This window comes from Denticeps clupeoides, chromosome 2 (genome assembly GCF_900700375.1).
Source record: "Denticeps clupeoides chromosome 2, fDenClu1.1, whole genome shotgun sequence".
In the NCBI taxonomy this organism is placed as follows: domain Eukaryota; kingdom Metazoa; phylum Chordata; class Actinopteri; order Clupeiformes; family Denticipitidae; genus Denticeps; species Denticeps clupeoides.
Genome location: NC_041708.1, coordinates 15,205,648 through 15,227,715, shown reverse-complemented (window position 1 = coordinate 15,227,715; position 22,068 = coordinate 15,205,648). Strand labels below are relative to the sequence as shown.

The following is a 22,068-nucleotide window of genomic DNA, read 5'->3' as shown; positions in this document are numbered from 1 at the left end:
GAGCGCCGTGTGGCGGAATCCCGCAGCGCTGCAATAATCTGACGCTTTGACGTCACCACACACGTGTGACGTTGAAATGCTAAAACGAAACTGATGATAGGACTTTGGAGACATTGCCAGAGAAAACAACTTCCTTCTTTCACCAAAGGGGACCAAAGATTATTGAAATTTTTGTTACCACTGAATAAGAATAAGAATAATTTTAAAGCACAGAAGCTTCTCTTGTCATAAAGGTTCGCGTTGGATCTGATTCAAGGTAGGACGTTAATGTTAAACTGCACCATGGATGTAGCTGAAATCGCGTTTTCTATTGTTATAGGTTTTTACTGTTTGCTGTGTTGTTTCATTTCGTGCTTTTATTTCAATGATGAGGAGGTCGTCAGCACAAGTCTGCCACTTTCAGACGATCACCACATTGTTCAATAGCTTGGAGAACAGAGTCAGACCTGGATGATGCTGTACCAGTGAAAGTGAAGTTGTGTCATATCGTGTCATTGTGAACCATTGTGAAACACACAGCACAAGGTTCACACAACGAAATGCGTCCTCTGCTTTTAACCATCACACTTGGTGAGCAGTGGGCAGTCATGAAAGGTGCCCAGGGAGCAGTGTGTGGGAACAGTGCTTTGCTAAGTGACTCTGTACAGATCTGTACAGAATTCGCTTCCTTAACCGCTAGGCCACCGATCTACAATGTTCATATCAAAAAGAACTAAAATCACAAAAGATCTCATGAACTCAACTGTTCTAGATCCAGATTTTGGATGACAATGTAATCAAAATCTTGCATGAAAATCCAAACAACATTGCGCAAAAAAAGAAAAGAGAAGCACTCCTTGGAAGTGTAAGCAGGGAAATGTAGGTTTCCTCACTTTTTGGAGATCAATCAGGGTCCAAAAGCACTTGTTTAGAAGGGCCAGATATCAAATGCTTGTTGTTTTTCAGTGTTTTATAGTTCATATTGAACATATATGAATAAATATTTGTTCATTTTGAGTGCCTTATTTAATAAAAACCTTTTCAATTTCACAATTTAGGGTGGTAGTAGCCTAGTTCAAACCCCACTTACTGTGTCCCTGAGCAAGACACTTAACCCTAAGTTGCTCCAGGGGGACTGTCCCTGTAACTGCTGATTGTAAGTCGCTCTGGATTTAAAGAGATAAAGATTAATGTAGTGCCAGGGTCAAACTAAATGGGTAAACCGATGTACATCATGCACATTCACAATCGAAAAAATAATGTGTGTGTGTGTAACATACATGATATACATGACTTTGTGAAATATTTCTAGGTTTTTGCTTAATGTCTGTCAAATACAGGATAACTTTATGATAACTGATAACTTTACTTGAGTTATGGTCAAAAATGGGGTTTGAATCTGGGACTTTGTGGCCTTCTAGTTTATAGATATGTGGTTCTGATTTTAAGAGTGTTACCTAATAGGCTTCTACTACCCCACCCTGTATAAAGAACCAGCAAAGCACTTCTTGTTTACTGACTAGTAAACACAAGAACCATGATTTCCTGGTGAATATTGTGGTTATTCTCCTAAACAGGCTATGGCCCATTCCAAGCCCCTCCTCGTCCCCTGGCTGCGCCAGCAGATAAACAGTGGTCAGTACCCAGGGGTGGCCTGGACCAATCAGGAGCAGACACAGTTCTGTATCCCATGGAAGCATGCGCTAAGACAGGACTCTTGTGGTGATGATGTTCTCATTTTCAAGGTGACATGTTCTTTATTTTCGTTCTTTTCATTTCGTTCTTTATTTCCGGGTTTAAGCAGGTAATAGAGGAGAGCAGAATGGAAAACAGGAAAAGGTAGAGGATCGGCTTACTTGGATTTTCGGTTGGTAGAAGGTAGCAGGGTCAATGACCAAGTGAGGCAATGTCATTTCCGTCGGCTTATATACGAGACTCGGCACCTGCTTCCGCATTCTCTGGTACGCGTAAATAATTTCACTTGACAGAATTTAAAACTGTTTTAGTCACTCATACCAGTTACATTAAATTAAAATTCCTGGCATTTACCAGATGCCCTTGTCCAGAGTACCTTACAATCAGTTACAGCAATAGTCTAGCAGGAGACACTCAGGGTTAAGTGGCTTGCTCAGGGACACAGTGGTAGTAAGTGGGATTTGAGTGGCAAGTGTGTTCCGCACTAGAATACTACATCGATACCACTACTACACCGGTGGGGGATACACCATCTGGTCTCGGGGCTTTCCTGGTCTTTTGTTTTTGAAACAGCCGACTCATATCCTCTATGTGTATTTTTACGTGTCATTACGGGGTGTTGTTTGTAGAATTCTGATGCAAAAAAATAATTTAATCCATTTTGTAATAAGGCTGTAACATATCAAAAGTGATGCGCTATTAATACTTTCTTCATTAAGTAACAAGCTTTGCTACTTCTGTTTCTTTGTTTAAAGAATGCCCTAATGTCAAATCAGCTTAACTTGTTTGTATGTCATCAACAATTAGAAATTTATGTTCATCAGTGCAGCCACTTGGGCTGAATCACCATTATGTAATTGTGTGTGGTTAATCAGGAGTCATCATGCTCCACAGGCCTGGGCAGAGACCAGCATTGGGAGGCAGGCTGATGGCAGGACCCCTGGAGACCCCTCAGTGTGGAAAAGAAACTTCCGTAGTGCTTTGAGAGCCAAAGGTTTCAAACTGTTATCTGACAACAAGAACGATGCAGCCAATCCACATAAAGTATTTAAATGGCCACATGAGGAGACAACACCCATTGGTAAGTATGGATGAGGGGAGAGAATACATTGCACCTGTTATTTGCATATAAATGTGAAATAATTTATAATATACATGTTCCGCTAGATCTGTGCTGTTTGATGTTTAATTTCATTTGTTCACAACAATATGATAACATACAATGCCCAATTCTCAATAACTGTCAATAACAACAACACTTATTTGTTATTTAGCCCAAAATCACATATAATTTGTTTCAATGGCTTTGACGGGCCGTACAGTTGACACCTCACACTTATTTCTGCGCACAAGGAAAAACTCAGGGAAAAAAAATGGAGGAACCTTGTGACGGTGTGAGTGAGAGAGGGACCCCTTTCCAGAGTAGAGTGAGGGTGCAGTAGATGTCAGAGCAGGGTTGATATTAAACAGTCCAATTGTCCAGTATATGCAAATAGCAGGGATAATTTTTTACTGATTATTAGATGAGCTGTCTGTGGTGCTGAATCATATGATAAATTTATAATGAATGAAGCTGAAAAAATGTGAGTAGGAAGAAAATGTTTTTGTCGGGGAGCAATATGATAATCTATTTGAACAGTGATTATTTGTGTTTTTTATGAAGGAATGTAGCAGATTTATCTCTGTCATTTCCGTTAAATGTGTGTATTTTAGTACTGCACGTTATAAACGGTATGCAATATAAATTTGGCTGATGAGAGATTTTGATTATAATTTTCACATGCAGCAGATATTTCTGTTGTAGACCAGTATAAACCACGCCTACTTGCAGCATGAGGCACTAGTTTTGGGTAAGAACACAGAGCACATGGCAGGGTTTCCACAGATACTAAATTTGTCCTAAATTCGAGTTTCCAAAAAATATGGCTTTAAATATCATTAAAAAGGACTAGGAATACTTACATTTAAATGAGTTTAAAAGGTCTTAAATATGCTGATGAAACAAAAAATTGTTGGGGCATCTGGAAAAATGATTGTCCCAAGAGGAAAAGGTGAGCACTACCATCAGTCCTGTCTCGTACCAACAGTAAGCATCCTGAGACCATTCATGTGTGGGGTTTCTTCTCATTGAAGGGAGTGGGCTCACTCACAGCCATGATCACAGCCAAGATCACAGCCATGTATAAAGTGATGTACCAAAAAATCCTCCAACAACACCTTCTCCCAACCATCCAAGAACAGTTTGGCAAAGAACAATGCCTTTTCCAGCATGATGGAGCACTGTGCCATAAGGCCAAAGTGATAACTAAGTGGCTCGGGGAACAGAACACTGAAATTTTGGGTCCGTGGCCAGGAAACTCCCTGGCCCTTAATCCAGTTGAGAACTTCAATCCTCAAGAGGTGGGTGGACAAACAAAAACCCAGAAATTCTGATAAACTCCAAGCACTGGTTATGAAGGAATGGATTCCCATCAGTCAGGATTTTTCCCAAGAAGTTGATTGACAGCATGCCAGGGCAAATTGCAGAGGTCTTGGAAAAAAAGGCCAACACTGCAAATATTGGCTCTTTGCATAAACTTGATGTCAATTAACAGTGTATAAAACTATTACATTTATGTGTTGTGCTCTAGGAGAACTGATTGAGTCTTTTTTTTTCCAGGCCCCCCTGACACTCCTGAACATATCTATTTAGCAGATGGAGAAGAAGGCCTCTTTCTAGGTGATTAAGGCTGTCAGTAACTATATAGATCCATTCAGTACTTGAACCTTTTTTACTGTTTATATTTGTTTATTTTCATTCATGTGTAGATTCATCTGATGTGATTCAGAGATGTATGGATAACATGAAGCTATCTGAGACCCAGCCAGGTACTGCAGAAGCACCATCCTTTTCTTATCCTTCAGCACTGGACATTAATATACTGAGGTGTAGTGTGTTTATATATCATGCAGGGAAGCAAAATTAGTTCTAAATCCACACACAACTGAATGTAACTTAACAACAATTTCAGGGCTTTGGTTAGGTGCACAGATATTAAATGGAAATATCAAGTAGACAGTGATCATCAACTCCAGAGGAATCATTAGAGACACAGGCCAGCAAAGGGTTACCCGTGAACAAGCATCTGTCTATAGCAGAGATCATGTTTGAGAAAATAAGGAAGTCCTTTGTGTGAGATCTGTCAATCAGGAGATTTCAATCAGGAGATCAGTGGTTCCTGCTGTAAATGTTTGAGTTCAGTTGAATAGGTGAAAAAGCTCAAACAAGGAACTTGTGCTGGTTGAAACTGGACATGAAAATATTCATAAATGAATGGCACTTCCAGCTGGTGGGTTTTTCCCTCATTAATGTACACACAGCACCACATATTGATACCCCATATTTCTTCTGATCATCCTTGAAATTGGTCTATACCTTCATTTGTCCACCTATGTTTGATAATACTGATTGGACTTGATTAGGAAAGCCACACCCCTGTCTATATAAGACCTTACAGCTCACAATGCATGTCAGAGCAAATGAGAATTGTGAGGTCAAAGGAACTGCCTGAATTGTGACAAGGCACAGAACTTACAGGTTACAAAAAAAATTCTGCTGCACTTAAAGTTCCTAAGAGCACAGTAGCCTCCATAATTCTTAAACAGAAGACATTTGTGATGACCTGAACCCTTCTTAGAGATGGCCGTCCAGCCAAACTGAGCTATTGGGGGAGAAGAGCCTTGGTGAGAGAGGTAAAGAAGAGCCAAAAGATCACTGTCAACCCTCACTGCAGCCCTGTGCTTTATGGTAGTGGCCTGACAGATGCCTCTCCTTACATTTACATTTACATTTACAGCATTTGGCAGACGCCCTTATCCAGAGCGACTTACAACGCATGGAGTTTGCTAAAAACACCTGAATCACTCCAAGAAGTGAGAAATAAAGATCTGACATAAAGATCTGAAATAAAAATCTGGTCTGACGAGACCAAGATAGAACTTTTTGGCCTTAATTATAAGCAGTACTTGTGGCGAAAACCTGGCAAACCTGTCCAATACATTCCCAAAGTGAAGCATCATGCTGTTGGGGTGTTTTGCAGCTGCAGGGACAGGATGACTGGTTGCAATCAAGGGAAAGACGAATGCGGTCAAGTACAGGGATATATTGAAGGAAAACCTTCTCCAGAGTGCTCAGGACCTCAGGCTTGAATGAAGGTTTACCTTCCAACAAGACAATGACCCTAAGCAAACAAAGGAGTGGCTTCACAACAACTCCATGACTGTTCTTGAATTACCCAGCCAGAGCCCAGACTTAAACCCAGTAGAGCATCTCTGGAGAGACCTTAAAATGGCTGTCCACCAACGTTTACCATCCAACCTGCCTACCTGGAGAGGATCTGAAGGGAGGAATAGCAGAGGATCCCCAAATCCAGGTGTGAATAATTTATTGCATCTTTATAAATCTGTGTACATTAATGAGGAAAAAAATAACTTAAATAATTTTAGCAAATGGCAGCAATATAACAAAGACTGAAGAAAGTGTTAAAACCTTATTCCAAAATTGATTAAATATTTTTTTTTCCTCAGAAATTTACAAACAACATCCCATAATAAGAATGTGAACAAAGTGTTACTTTATTAAAAATGAAAATATTTGAAATCACATGTACATAGGTGGGCAGTGGTGGCCTAGCGGTTAAGGAAGCGGCCCTGTAATCAGAAGGTTGCTGGTTCAAATCCCAATCCACCAAGGTGCCACTGAGCAAAACACTGTCCCCACACACTGCTCCCCGGGCGCCTTTCATGGCTGCCCACTGCTCACTCAGGGTGATGGGTTAAATGCAGAGGACAAATTTCACTGTGTGCACTGTGTACTGTGTATCACATGTGACAATCACTTCACTTAAAGTGAAAGACTGCGGCACATTCACAGCCTTTGCTCAAGTCTTTTTGAATATGGTGCCATAAGCTCCTTCATTTTTAAGCTCCATCATTTTGGATGGGATGCGTTTGTGCACAGCCATTTTAAGATCTCCCCAGAGATGTTCAATCTCAAGGACATTCACTGAGTTGTCCTGAAGCCACTTCTTTGATATCTTGGTTTTGTGTGCTTAGTGTCATTGTCCTGCTGAAAGATTAAGCCATCGCCCCAGTCTGAGTTCAAGTGTGCACTAAATAGGTTTTCATCCAGGGTGTCGCTGTACTACAGTAATTGCTACAGTAATTTTTCCTGCTATCCTGACTAGCCTCCCAGTTCTTGCAGCTGAAAAACATCCCCACAGCATGATGCTGCCACGACTATGCATCGTTGTAGGGGTGTTATTGGCTTGGTGATGAGCAGTGCCTGGATTATGCCAAACATGACGTCTGGCATTCATACCAAAGAGTTCAATCTTTGTCTCATCGGACCATTGAGACCTTCAAAGCAGCAGACATTTTTCAGTAACCTTCCCCAGATTTGTGCCTCGAGACAATGCTGCCTCAGAAGTCTACATACAATTAATTGACTTCATGCTTGACTTTGACTTTGTGCTCTGAGATGAACTGTCAACTGTGGGACTGTCACATGCGCACAAGCAGCAGAAGAATTGGGCGCGTGTTGGCGGAAATGAAAAACCTTGATGCAGAGCAACGCGTCTTATGTGAGTGAATCCCCACCTGTTTGATCTGTCAGAATTTGCAGGAAAAAGACAAAACACAAAAAAGGTGGGGAGAACAGACAAGGAGACAGAGAGGTAAGGATTGGTTTTACTTTAGGTGAAAAGGAGCCATGCTGAAGTGAAGGAAATCCAAACAACGACAGAGCATTGATTCCAGGAGTATGTGGGATTAAATGCGATTACGTCACTCATCTCAAGGATGATCAGGGGAAACAAGGGAAGTGAGCTCAATTTTGAGCTTCATGGAAAAAGGCTGTGAATACTTAGAGTGGAACAAAAAAGTATTTAGTTAGTCACCAATTGTGCAAGTTCTACCCATTAAAAAGATGAGAGAGACCTGTCATTTTCATCATAGGTATACCTCAACTATGAGAGACAAATGAGAAAAAAAAAATCAGAGAAATCACATTCTCTGATTTTTAAAGAATTTATTTGCAAATTATGGTGGAAAGCCATTTGGTCACTATTTGGTCACTAACAAACAAGCAAGGTTTCTGACTCTCACAGACCTATAACTTCTTCTGTAAAAGGCTCCTCTGTCCTGCACTCATTACCTGTATTAATGGCACCTGTTTGAACTCATTATCAGTATAAAAGACACCTGTCCACAAACTCAAACAGTCACACTCCAAACTCCACTATGGCCAAGACCAAAGAGCTGTGTAAGGACACCAGAAACAAAATTGTAGACCTGTACAAGGCTGGGAAGACTGAATCTGCAATAGGTAAGCAGCTTGGTGTGAAGGAATTAACTGTGGGAGCAATTATTAGAAAATGGAAGACATACAAAGCCACTGTTAATCTCCCTCGATCTGGAGCTCCACGCAAGATCTCACCCCGTGGGGTCAAAATGATTACAAGAATGGTGATCAAAAATTCCAGAACCACACAGGGGGACCTAGTGAATGACCTGCAGAGGGCTGGGACCAAAGTAACAAAGGCTACCATCAGTAACACACTACGCCGCCAGGGACTCAAATCCTGCAGTGCCAGACGTGTTCCCCTGCTTAAGCCAGTACATGTCCGGGCCCATCTGAAGTTTGCTAGAGAGCACCTAGATGATCCAGAAAAGGATTGGGAGAATGTCATATGGTCCGATGAAACCAAAATAGAACTTTTTGGTAAAAACTCTACTTGTCGTGTTTGAATGAAAAAGAATGCCGAGTTGCATCCAAAGAACACCATACTTACTGTGAATTATGTGAAACATCATGATTTGGGGTGTTTTTCTGCAAAGGGACCCAGATGACGGATCCGTGTAAAGGGAAAAAATGAATGGGGCCATGTATCGTGAGATTTTGAGTGAAAACCTCCTTCCATCAGCAAGGGCATTGAAGATGAAATGTGGCTGGGTCTTAGAGCATTACAATGATCCCAAACACACCGCCCGGGCAACGAAGGAGTGGCTTCGTAAGAAGCATTTCAAGGTTCTGGAGTGGCCTAGCCAGTCTGCAGATCTCAACCCCATAGAAAATCTTTGGAGGGAGTTGAAAGTCCGTGTTACCCAGCGACAGCCCCAAAACATCACTTCTCTATTGTTACGAACCAGTCTAGGGGCTCCGGCCCGTAACAAAAGAAAGGACACAAACGTAAACCTACTAAGACGAAACGGATAGTTTTAACAAGTATTTTATTAACTACTAAATATATAAATAACGAAGAAATACATACAAAACGAATTACAACGAATAACAGCAAACAAAACAGGAAAACAGAGAAAAACAGACAAACACCGAAGCAGGCCGACACAACAAGTTGCGTCGCCTCCTAGGGGAAGCGCAGGGGAAACCGGAAGTGATGTCAAAGGGAAAGGGTAGGAAGGCAGGTGGGTGGATGGCACGGCAAGCGCAGCCCCGAAAAAGGAGACTGAGGCTCCTTTTATTCTGTCTGTCCCACAGCAGGTACAGGTGGGCTCAATTTACAAAATCACCAGGCACCTGCAAACAACACAAAACACAGAACAGAAACACACCCAAAATAACAGGACGTAACACCCCCACCACTAAAAATCAACATTTACTGTTGATCAAACATTTATTGGTAGGAGCGTGACAAGGTGTCCGCCAAAACATTATCAGAGCCCCTTTTGTACCTGATCTCCAAATTAAACCCTTGTAGATATAAGGACCAGCGCATAAGACGCTGATTGGCGTTTTTCATCCTGGTGAGGAAGACAAGAGGGTTATGATCAGTAAACACTTTAACTGGAATGGAAGTTGATCCCACATAAACTTCGAAATGTTGCAGTGACAGCAACAACGCCAAGGCTTCCTTCTCGATGGTACTGTAGTTCAGTTGATGTTTCAAGAATTTCTTAGAAAAATAACAAACGGGGTGATCAAATCCATTTGCATCTTCTTGTAAAAGTACAGCACCTGCTCCAGTAGCACTTGCATCCACCTCTAGTATGAATGGAACATTAAAGTTTGGAGCAGCAAGAACTGGAGAACTACAAAGCAATGCTTTGGCATGTTCAAATGCCTTCTGGCAATCTGCAGACCAAACAAAGACAGTGTTTTTACGGAGCAGATTAGTCAGTGGCAACACTACATCAGAGAAGTTTTTACAAAAACTACGGTAGTACCCAATCATCCCAAGGAACCTACGCAGCTCTCGCTGAGTGGTTGGTACGGGAAAGTCAAAGATGGCTACTACTTTAGCTGCAAGGGGACGAACTTGTCCCTGACCAACTTGTTTACCCAAATAACTCACAGTTGCTTTCGCAAACTCACACTTCGCCAAGTTTAGGGTGAGCGAAGCTTTACACAAGCGGTCAAACACAGTGTGGAGTGACTGCACATGGTCAGACCAGGTAGACGAATGAATGACTACATCATCGAGGTACGCCTCACAATTTGGCACTCCTGCCAACACTGTAGTCATAAGACGCTGAAAGGTTGCTGGTGCATTCCGCAACCCGAATGCCATTACAGAATACTGCATAAACCTATCTGGCGTCACGAATGCTGAGACCTCAGCAGCTCTAGGTGTCAGTGGCACCTGCCAATAGCCTTTCAACAAGTCCAGCTTACTGACAAAGCTAGCTGAGCCCACACGGTTGACGCAATCCTCCATACGTGGCAGAGGAAACGAGTCGGGTCATGTGACTGCATTCACTTTACGATAGTCAGTGCAGAACCGATGAGTTCCATCTGGTTTAGGAACCAGAATGCACGGAGAACTCCAGGCACTAGAACTGGGCACTGCTAATCCATGATCAGCAAGATAGGCCACCTCAGCTGCCATCGCAGCCCTCCTTGTGGGATTGAGGCGGTATGCATGCTGCTTTATGGGAGCATGGTCACCCACGTCAATGTCATGGCACAGGACATTACAACAAGATGGCACATCTGAAAACAAAGAAGGAAAGAGGCCTATTAAATTTTTAATCTCACAAGCATGCTGATCAGAGAGATGTGACAGAAACGAGTCCAGATCAGACATGATCTCAGAATTCTGGAGACGGGCACAAGTCACAGGAACGTCTCGCAGAGTAAGGCCATCCTCCTCAGGACTGTAACAGGGAATCACCGCAGTGGATATGGCTGCGACTGGAACGGCTGCAGCAGCTACTTTCTCCACATCCCTGGTAACATAAGACTTGAGCATATTAATGTGACACACTCTAGTTTTACGCCGTCTATCAGGCGTACGAATGACATAATCTGTTTCACTCAGTTTAGACACAACTTCATAAGGGCCAGAAAACCTTGCTTGTAACGCAGATCCTACAACAGGCAAGAGCACAAGCACTTTTTCACCAGGCTGGAACTCCCGACTCACAGCCTTACGGTCATAACGCCCCTTCATCTTTAACTGAGATTTTTCTAAAGCGTTGCGTGCACACTCACATGCTCGATGCAAACGCTCACGAAATGAACTCACAAAATCAAGAATGTTCCGTGAAGTCTCTTTGCCCTGAGATCCCCACTTCTCACGCAAAAGTTTCAATGGGCCCCGGATGGTGTGGCCAAAGATCAAATCCGCAGGACTAAAACCAAGTGACTCTTGGGGTGTTTCACGAACAGCGAACAATAAGAGTGGCAACCCATCATCCCACTCGTTAGTGTCATCACTGTACGTACGAAACATGGTCTTCAGCGTCTGATGAAATCTTTCCAAGGCTCCTTGAGACTCTGGATGATAAGCACTAGACACCACATGCTTAATGGACAACTCACTCAACACTTCCTTAAACAGGCGTGATAGAAAGTTAGAGCCCTGATCTGTCTGTACTACCTTTGGCAGTCCAAACGTAGAAAAGAACCGGATCAGTGCGCGTAAAACAGGTTTAGCTTTGAGTGAACGTAATGGGACTGCTTCAGGATAGCGTGTTGCAGCACACATAATAGTTAACAAATATCGATGCCCAGACTTTGTCGTAGGCAATGGGCCTACACAATCTAAAATAATTCTCTCAAATGGCTCAGAAATTACTGGGATGGGACGGAGCGGAGCAGGGGGAATCACCTGATTTGGTTTTCCTGCTATTTGACAGCGATGGCATGACCGGCAGTATTTAACCACATCAGATTTTAAACCTGGCCAAAAGAAGTGACGTAAAATACGGTGGTATGTCTTATTTACCCCCAAATGACCAGCAAAGTCATGGTCGTGCCCGACGGCCAGTACCTGACCTCTAAATTTAGCAGGAACCACAAGCTGAATAACCGCATTCCACCCCAAATCTTCACTGTGTGGTGGAATCCACTTCCGCATTAAAAATCCATCTTCCCAGTAAAATGACGCTGATGAGTTAACTACACCTCCTTCTCTGGCAGCAGTACGGCACCGGGCCAGAGAAGGATCAGTCTTCTGTTCACCAGCAATCAACACTTTATCTACGCTCAGCCACACGTCATCAGCAGCTGCAGCATCCCCGCATGTGGACATCTCCTCAGATACATGCGCAGAAATCACAGGCGAAGGGTCGAACGACATAAAAGTATCAGATAACCCAACTTCATCTTGATACCTACGAGCTTGTGCTCGCGTAACAACACACGCAGGGTAGACTGAAGCCAGACTTGAGTCCACATCCATAACCAACATCGGTACGTCTACAACCTCCGGAACTGGAAGGACTTTTCCTCCAGCGACATCATTTCCCAAAAGAAAGGAAACCCCTTTCACTGGAAGCTGAGAACAAACCGCAATCCTAAAAACACCCGAGACCAATTCACTTTTTAAGTGCAGAGTGTGCAATGGGACTCTCGCGAACCCCATTTCAATTCCCTGCACCAGCACATCGGAATCACAACAACTCTCCATTGAGAATGGGAGAACCGAATCTAAAACGAACGATTGTGCAGCACCAGTATCACGCAGAATTTTAATAGCAACATCATCTTCCACACGACCAGTAAGAGACACCGTTCCATTTAATATAAATGGCTCATAGCCAGGATCAACCTCATCGATAATGTTCTCCGAAGTGAACGTGTGCACCAGCCCAACTTTCTTTGGGAGTGATTTGGACGATGCTAGATTCTTTTTCTGCAACCGAGGACATGAAGCAATTAAATGACCCAGCTCATGACAGTAAAAACACCCACGAGGGTCTTTGGGGGGTGAAGATTTTCTGGAATTCCTCCAGCTCTGTTTCGGGCTGGAAGGTGACGAGCGAATGCAGTGTGAGGGAGACGAAGAGAACGGGACGAAGACATTTTTATGTGTCAGAGCATACTGATCAGCACAAACAGCAGCTTGAGCCAAGGTGGTAACCTGTCTATCATGCAGATAGGTAGCGACAGCATCAGGAACACAGTTTTTAAACTCCTCCAACAGTACTAACTCTCTCAACTGTTCGCGGGATGTAACGTGCTCTGATGTACACCAGCGGTCGAACAGGTTCTCCTTCTCACGTGCAAATTCAACATATGTAATTCGGTCAGTTTTACTCAGTCGACGGAATTTTTGTCTGTATGCTTCAGGTACTAGTTCATATGTGTTTAAAATCGCAGTTTTAACAGTACTGTAGTCTGAACTCTGCTCAACTGTGAGGGCAGAGTAAACTTCCTGAGCTTTACCAGACAACACACACTGTAATAAAAGACTCCAGACAGAAGTTGGCCATTTTAATGTAATGGCAACTCTCTCAAAATGACTAAAATACTTCTCGACCTCTCGTTCGTTGAACGGAGGGACGAGACGAATATTACGGGACACATCAAACCCATAATCACCTGGATCAGAAGAAGTCTGGTCCACAGGAGGGACGTGAGGAGGAGACACAGAGCCAGGAGGTAACAGCGACACGGGAGGAACAGAGGCCACCGCCGGAACTACAGCGTCTTTTCTAGCGGACAATTCTAATTCTAATTTCTTTAAAACAAAGTCCCGCTCTTCCCTTTCGCGCTGACTTTCATATTCCCGGTTCCGCTCTCTCTCGCGTTCCTCACACTCGAGTCGTTTTACTTCTAATTCGATTTCCATTTTACGAATCTGCAACTCCTTCTCAATTTCCTTCTCCCGCACAGCACGGCTGTCACGTTCAGATCTCCACTTCGCTGCTTCGTATTGCATCTGCCTCTCCCGAAAAGAATATTCGCGCATCTTTAATTCCATTTCAGAGACGCTACTGGCTGCAGATTGCGGGGACGCCGGACCCTCGGTCCGCGCCGCAAGTACATTACTGCCCAATAAAGCGCGTTCTACGGCTTTAAAAAGAGATTCCTTCAACTTTTTATCTTCGCTTGTTAATTCGATCGCGTAGTTTTCTGCAATGTACAACAAATTGTCTTTAGTGCAACGCGACAGGAGTTCGTACGAAGGGCTCTGAATAAACTCGTCTGCCAACGACATGTTGCCAAGAGACACGAGATGCAGCACCACAAAAAATCCGACTGCGAACGGAGCGAAACGTGCGATTTCTCCACCGCAACAACGTATTCGTGAGGGAACTCTGATCCCTAAACCTGCCTAACTCTCCCACTAAATAAACCTTCGCTTCTTCAAAGAGCGTTACCAATTGAAGTTTCGTGGTCAGTCAGGAGACAAACCGCGAAGCTCCTCCCGGGGTTGCTCTTCAAAACACCACCCAAATAAAATCCCCAAACACAAACCAACAAAACAACAAATGCGCTCCGATGGAGGGATTACGAAAATCCGGCTGGAGACGCCTAACTTACCAGAGTTCCATACGAACGTCGAACGCGAGTCTTCCCCAAAAATACAGATGTCCAGAAGATAAATAAATTTTGTCCTGAGAGAAAAAAACAGAACAAATCCCGGACGAGCCCCCAATTTTGTTACGAACCAGTCTAGGGGCTCCGGCCCGTAACAAAAGAAAGGACACAAACGTAAACCTACTAAGACGAAACGGATAGTTTTAACAAGTATTTTATTAACTACTAAATATATAAATAACGAAGAAATACATACAAAGCGAATTACAACGAATAACAGCAAACAAAACAGGAAAACAGAGAAAAACAGACAAACACCGAAGCAGGCCGACACAACAAGTTGCGTCGCCTCCTAGGGGAAGCGCAGGGGAAACCGGAAGTGATGTCAAAGGGAAAGGGTAGGAAGGCAGGTGGGTGGATGGCACGGCAAGCGCAGCCCCGAAAAAGGAGACTGAGGCTCCTTTTATTCTGTCTGTCCCACAGCAGGTACAGGTGGGCTCAATTTACAAAATCACCAGGCACCTGCAAACAACACAAAACACAGAACAGAAACACACCCAAAATAACAGGATGTAACACTATGAAAGAATGGGCCAAAAAAATGGGCTTTTGACCTCCGTCATGGCAAAGGGTATATAAGAACGTATTGAGATGAACTTTTGTTAGTGACCAAATACTAATTGTCCACCATAATTTGCAAGCAAATAATTAAAAAATCTGAGAATGTGATTTTCTGGATTTTTTTTTCTCATTTTGTTGAAAAAATTTATGAAAATTACAGGCCTCTCTCTCATCTTTTTAAGTGGGAGAACTTGCACAATTGGTGGCTGACTAAATACTTTTTTGCCCCACTGCATGTACATGTGCTTCCTTATTTTATTTTATTTTTAATACATTTGGCTCATACGCAAATACTCATTATGGGGTGTTGTGTTTCGAATCTGAGGAAATCCATTTTGGAATAAGGCTGTAACATAACAAAATGTGGGAAAAATGATGCACTCTGAATACTTTCCACATGCACTGTAAACTCCACAATAACATGATTGCAAAGTGTTAAAAATTGTTCGATTTCAATATGAATTTAATGTATCTTAACTTCAGTCATAATTTTCTTAAAAATGATAGCTCAGTGCTTTATGGCTCGCAGCACAAATCGGCTAACATTTAGACTGATTCAGGCCTCGTCCCGAAACTGTTGGCAACAGCAGCAGGTATGAGGTTCACAATCTCAGCTTCCATTAAAGATCAATAAAAGTCAGTTAAATTGTTGTGAAATTTATGGCCTTCCTCTAGAAGTTTCAGTAAAATCCGGTATTTAATGTGGCCAAATACATTTTCATGTAGACCATGACTGCTAGAAAGCAAGTAAAGTGGAGGTGTACATGTTCATGACCCATGCTGGGGTTAAACTGTACATTTGTCAGTCTTAACAAGCCTTTATATTGCCATAGACCTGACATTGACATAGAATCTACCAAGGTTTTCTCTACAAAATAGATCATTTTAATTGCATTCTCTTTTACTCCAGACACTATGGCTCTTGGTTGTGGTGCTGGGCTGACTGAACAACACACCCATGAAGGGGACTTTACAGTGGGACAGCAGTGCTTCAATCAACAGCCTTCTGAGGCTGTCCCCTGCCAGTCTAAGGACAATACAGACAATACAGGAGAATGGCTACAAGACACTTTCAGTAAGTATCATCTTATATACATTTAATGCATTTAGCAGACGCCCATATCCAGAGTGACTCACAATTTTTAGTTACAGGGAGTGGAGCTACTTAAATGTCTTGTTCAGGGACACAATGGTGGTAAATGGGGTTTGAACCTGGGGTTTAAACCACTACCATTCATAGATATTTGCTTAAATAGGCATGTGCTTTTTGTTATAGACAGATCTTGGAAAATAAGTATATACAGTGCAGGCCACATATTCATGGAGCAATCCATTTTCCACCAAGATCCCCATCCAGGAAGGGGGCAGGAGGTTTTCGTGTCTGCCTCCCATTGAACCACTTGTGGCATCTCACCTCCACCTTACACACACACTGTTCTTAAAGATGGTAGCTCAGTGCTTTATGGATTGCAGCACAACTCCGATGACATTTAGACAGGTTCAGTCCTCGTCCCGAAACTGTTGGCAACAGTAGCAGGTATGGGGTTCACTATCAGTTTCTATTAAATATCAATAAAATTCAGGTTTTAGTAGGGCTCTATCAGCCGATCTGGAGTGTCAACATGTATAGAATCAGTCAAGAATCAATTATTGATCAGTGCAAAAGGATCAAGAAATATTGATGTGATGCCCCTATCAGAGAGACCCCACCTCAATGCTTTGGTTTTATTGGTAGCACGTCAATGCATCGCAGCACACACCAACGCTCCTGAGGTGCACAAAATAAAGAATTTCAGATAACTGTGGTATGCAATTCAGTCTGCAGCTTGGTTTCTTGGATCTACACACTGTTACGATTCCCAATCAAATGATTTGAATCATTATTTGATCGATATCTGATACACATATTGGATTGGTGCATCCCTAGTTTCTAGCTTTCACCATGGTGCTTCAGCAGTTAACTGTGGTTTATGGTTGTTGGTCCCCAAAACAGATGTTCAGGATGTGCACTCTGTTGTTGTCAGTTGTTGTCAGTGGCGGGTCATCTGAAGTTCGGCCTTAAGTTGATATTACCCAAGCACATTCTGTTGCCAGTGGTTCTTTTACTGGTTGTTCCATGCTGTCATTTACTATGGCATTATGCTCACTCATTTTCAGGGGTGATGGTCTACTACCGAGGACAGAAGGTGCTTGAGAAGCTGGTGGAGAATGAAGCAGGCTTCAGACTGCTGTACAGGTATCATGTTTAAGTTTTGGTGAATATTGAATACGTAAGAGAAGAGCTATTTTATGAACTTCTAATAACTTATAATAATGTCTAGTATATTTGTAAATGTAAATATTTAGAGAGATACATATTTTACTTTTTTGGTTTCCAAACCCAGTCAAAACAAACAAAATCTTTTTAGAACATCTCTTCCAGAAATATTCTTGAACTAGTACTGTCCAATAACAATACATTATATGGAAATAATTGGTTAAAATCATCTTGTCCTAGTTTAATGAATGGACAGAGTGGACTCAAGCCAAAGCATAATGAACCACTCATGTGGTTGACCACAACCACATGAGATCCATGAGTACAAAACTGGGTTAAACATCTCATGTTCAGACAATCTCAAGTATTTTCATGTATTTTATGTATTGACATTAAAAACTAAGTTGCAGCAGTGATGCTTAAAATAATAACAATTCTATGAATAAGACAGAGTGGGGGTACTGCACTTCATAAAGCACCTGATACCTCGGCTCTCTTACTTAAGCACAAAACTTGACAGTAAAATAAAATTAAGCTATCGTTACACTCTGCTGTTGCACTTAATATTTTTATTTACATCACATGTGGTTTGTGTGCCTTTTATAGCCCTGATGCTGGCCATTTCTTTGATGTAGCTCTCCCATTGGTCTGCCTGCCCCCTCCAAGCCAAATCCTAGACCAAACCCAGGCAAATCTGACAGCATGCATCCTGGAGAATATGGGTGGCGGTCTGGAGGTCACTCTGAAGAACAATGTGGTGCATGGCCGTCGTCATGGAGACTGCAAGGTTTTCTGGAGCAACTGCAAGCATGATCAAAGCAAAATCCATAGGGAATTATCTAAGCATCACCTTGAACCTCTATTGGCACTAAAGAACTTTGTTTCTGGTGAGCAATGCAAAATCACAACCTTTTCTTTTAGAATAACAGAAAAGTAGAAATACTGAAAGTGATTGTTTTTGTCATTGTGATACACGGTGACACACAACAAAATGTGGCCTCTGCATTTAACCCATCACCCTTTGTGAGCTGCGGGCAGCCATGAAAGGCGTCCAGGGAGCATTGTGTGGGGATGGTCCCTTGCACAAGGGTCAGAGGCACCTTGGCAATTCAAGATTTGAACTCACAACCCTTCAATTAAGAGTCCGCTTCCTTACCCTCTAGGCCTTACCACTGCCCTTTTGGACAGTTTAAACAGTACAAAAGCTACAGATTTAGATGAAACAGATTTCCCTTGGTGTACACAATCTTAAAATAGTCTTGGAGACCAGGTAGAATAGTCAAATTAAAATGCTACACTGTTAAAATAGACAATGCTTCAATTGTTTAACTATGTACAGATAAGATAAGCAAGTCCCAGCAGCCACATTTCAGTGCTGCACTGCTTTGTGTGTTGGCTCTTCTGTCGCAGTTGTTTCTTTTCTTCGTCCCTCCGGAGGTTTTCTGAACTCCAGACGCTGATGTACTGTCCCCCACAAATTGGATTTAAAAAATTTGGTGTTTGTCTAACCCCAAAAATAATCTCAAACTACCCAACCATTATCTTTTTTTATTAGAAATGGTCATAAGCTACCTCAAGCTGTGTTATTTACAAAGCTACAGTTGTGACAAAGTTACAGCAGTCAAGGGCATCCCAAGCCATCCCCATGATCTTATCTCTGGTTCTTCCCCAATAATTCAGCCTTGCTGTGCCCTGGTTTTACCTCTACAGGCTCATTTGAGTTCACTGGACACCTGCATGTATGCTGCACCCTCACAGTGCTGGATGAGCATCACCAAGTTCACAGGGGGGTTCACTGTATAACTCTGTGAGAGTTGACAACATGTGAAGGCTCACAAATATACACAATACACAAGGCTCATTTTCACTATATTTATGATTTTCAAAAATGTCGGCCACAATAGTACAAAATTGCAGGGAAACTGGCTTTCACAACATCTGTTGAATCAGGACATGCAGCGGCAGGCAAGAGACATGGGGTTACAAGGCTCTGTCCTCGGCTGTGTATGTTGGGATTGCATGTGGGCATGGTGCGGCTACCCCCAAAAAATACAATTCCCATCCACAGCAGCACTGACTGGTTAAAGATGGTACTACGCCATTCTGTCTGAGTGTTGTTTTTTTAACAACCTGGTATGGGTTCTCTGTATAGGCCGGAAAACAAATAAAATACTTGTATTGGTTTGCAAAAAATCGGTATCGTGCATCTCTACTGTGTAACCTTTTACAGATGGATGGAGGTCAAATTTGCTTCACATCTGTTCCTGAACTTCTTTGGACAGAATTATGTCTTTTGGCCTACTTCACTTCTGTTCTGTTCAAATTATCTTTTGATCCATTTCAATAGGTCTGTCAGTAATGTCAGTCTAGTTCCACTTTACTAAAAAGTGATTAACTACAATTCCCACAATCATCATTAAAAAAACTATTTTTTGTTTACATAAGTTGTTTGTCTTATATTTAAATTAGATTGATATAAAAAATGTAATGTGACAAGCATGCAAACAATAGAAGAATCTGGAATTAGGGGACAATTCAGATTCAGAAGGAAGGAAGATTCATCCAGGAGGAAGAATCATCTTCACAGTAGCTGCTATCTGACGTCACATCATTTGCAAGTGTCTTTTGTGGTTATATGGATGAATCATTCAAGTTATGTTTAACAACAAAATCTTCTGCATGTTATTTGACAGAGCTATTGGAGTTTGTGAATTCTGGAGGAACATCTCCTCCCATGTCACTGTTCTTCTGTCTGGGAGAGAAATGGCCTGATCCTAAACTCAAGCCTTGGGAGAAGAAACTCATAACTGTAGAGGTGCATCCACTGTAATCCCTCCAATACCCCTGTAGAAACTCTTGCTTATCTGTGTAACCCCTATTACTATGTGCAGGTGGCCTTTGGAGTGCTAGAGAAACTGAAGGAGATTGGGGTGACCGGTGGGGCATCCTCTCTTCGTTCCGTGGAACTACAGTTGTCTCTGGATAAGATGGATGTGTGCTGAGGTCATAGACAACAGCAAGCCTTTTAAAACCAGGACTCATCTCACTTCATGTTTACTTGGTAGCCCAGCACTGGAACACAACAATGTGCACTTGACATACTCATTATAAATTCCCATACAGATAAATCTGAAATTAGAATCCTATTCCATAACACGCTAAACATTTTAGATCAATAATGGTCAAAAATTGAGAGTGTACTGTACGACGAGCAATAATCAGAATCATCAGAATGATACAAATGCCCTTTATGATAATATCACAAAAAGGCTGATTCAGCAGTACATATATATTATGTGCCTATGATTAAAAAACAACTTGCAGAAAAAGGTATACAAAATTTCAGTTACTTATTGGAAGATTCATTATTACAATTTTAGTTACATCTTAACGCTTGTCAAGATATAAGATGAGCATAACTGAAATTGTAATTATGAATCTTTCAATAAATAACTGAAATCTATTACTGACTTGCAATTTTTTTATTGAAAAATCCTCATTTGCTATTTCCCTCCACAGCTGAAAGTTTTAAACTATTTTGATGCTTCTGATTGGTTATCCTATTGTGTCCATTATCACATAAAATAAAATTAAAGTTTGTGGTTGAAGCGTGACAAAATGTGGACAAATCATTTTTCAATGCATGTGCATGTGTCCTATGTGCGTTGCTATGTTCCTGTAGATGAGAAATTTATTTTCCTCAGTTTGGAATGGTCTCTTCAGCCTGAAGCACAAGTCAGTTTAACTTCTGTCTCATTTAATTTACACTCTCTCTCTTTCAAGCAGGTCTCCATGTCTATAAGGTGTTTGAGTTCTGTTCAATATTCAACATTGTTACATGCACAGATACAGCAGTACAACACGCAGATTAAAGAAAAATTTCAGCTGCTTTGAAGGTTGGAGCAGAGTGGCCTCCAAAATCTGTGAGTGGAAGAAGTTCAAAACCACCAGGAGAGGAGCTGGCCGACCACCTAAACTGAGCAATTGGAGAGAGAAGGGCCATAGTCAGGGAGGTGACCAAGAACCCGAAGCTCATTCTGTCAGAGCTCCAGAGGTTCTCTGTGGTAGAGTGTCCAGATAGAAGTAAAAGGCACAGGGCTTCCCTCCTGGTGTTTGCCCCAAAACACCTGAAGCAATCTCAGACCATGAGAAAAAAAACTCTCTGGTCTTTGGTCAGTGCTTTGCTCAGTGGCACCTTGGCTGTTCAGGATTCATATACGGGTCCACTTCCCCAGCCGCTAGGCCACCACTGCCCTGAACTGGCTAAGGATAGGTGTTAGGATGTGGAGTATATACAGTGCACTGAAAAAAAGAACATGTTGTACTTAATTCAATAGTGGATAGAGGTTGCACACAGATGATTTTATCACTTTTTCCCAACACAATTCAATAACTTTTCAGCTCTGTTGATATTACTATAATGATATAAAATAATCTTCAAATATCAGACTGCCGATTAGAACGCTCCAACCTTCTAAAAGACCATGAATTAATTAAACTATTCTCATCATCAAATCAATGTCAATCATCGTCAATCAATCAACCTACAAGTTTCCTTAAACAAGTAGAACCCGATATTATAAATCCTAGCCTTAAAATTATTAACTTGTCACTTACATTTACATTTACATTTACAGCATCTATCAGATGCCCTTATCCAGAGCGACTTACAATCAGTAGTTACTGGGACAGTTCCCCCCTGGAGCATCTTAGGGTCTTGCTCAGGGACACAATGGTAGTAAGTGGGATT

General features: G+C 42.0%; 1 protein-coding gene across 1 annotated transcript; it reads left to right on the top strand.

Annotated features, from left to right (window-relative positions):
* Window positions 1–92: 92 nt before the first annotated feature.
* On the top strand, window positions 93–20,657 carry irf3 (interferon regulatory factor 3). Its single transcript, XM_028968701.1, has 10 exons — window positions 93–256; window positions 1,557–1,724; window positions 2,569–2,755; window positions 4,334–4,393; window positions 4,483–4,542; window positions 15,972–16,136; window positions 17,219–17,297; window positions 17,925–18,205; window positions 20,012–20,133; window positions 20,210–20,657. Exons 2-10 carry the CDS (start codon window positions 1,560–1,562, stop codon window positions 20,318–20,320), a joined length of 1,230 nt encoding a protein of 409 aa, XP_028824534.1. The 5' UTR covers window positions 93–256; window positions 1,557–1,559; the 3' UTR covers window positions 20,321–20,657.
* The last annotated feature ends 1,411 nt before the right edge of the window (window positions 20,658–22,068 follow it).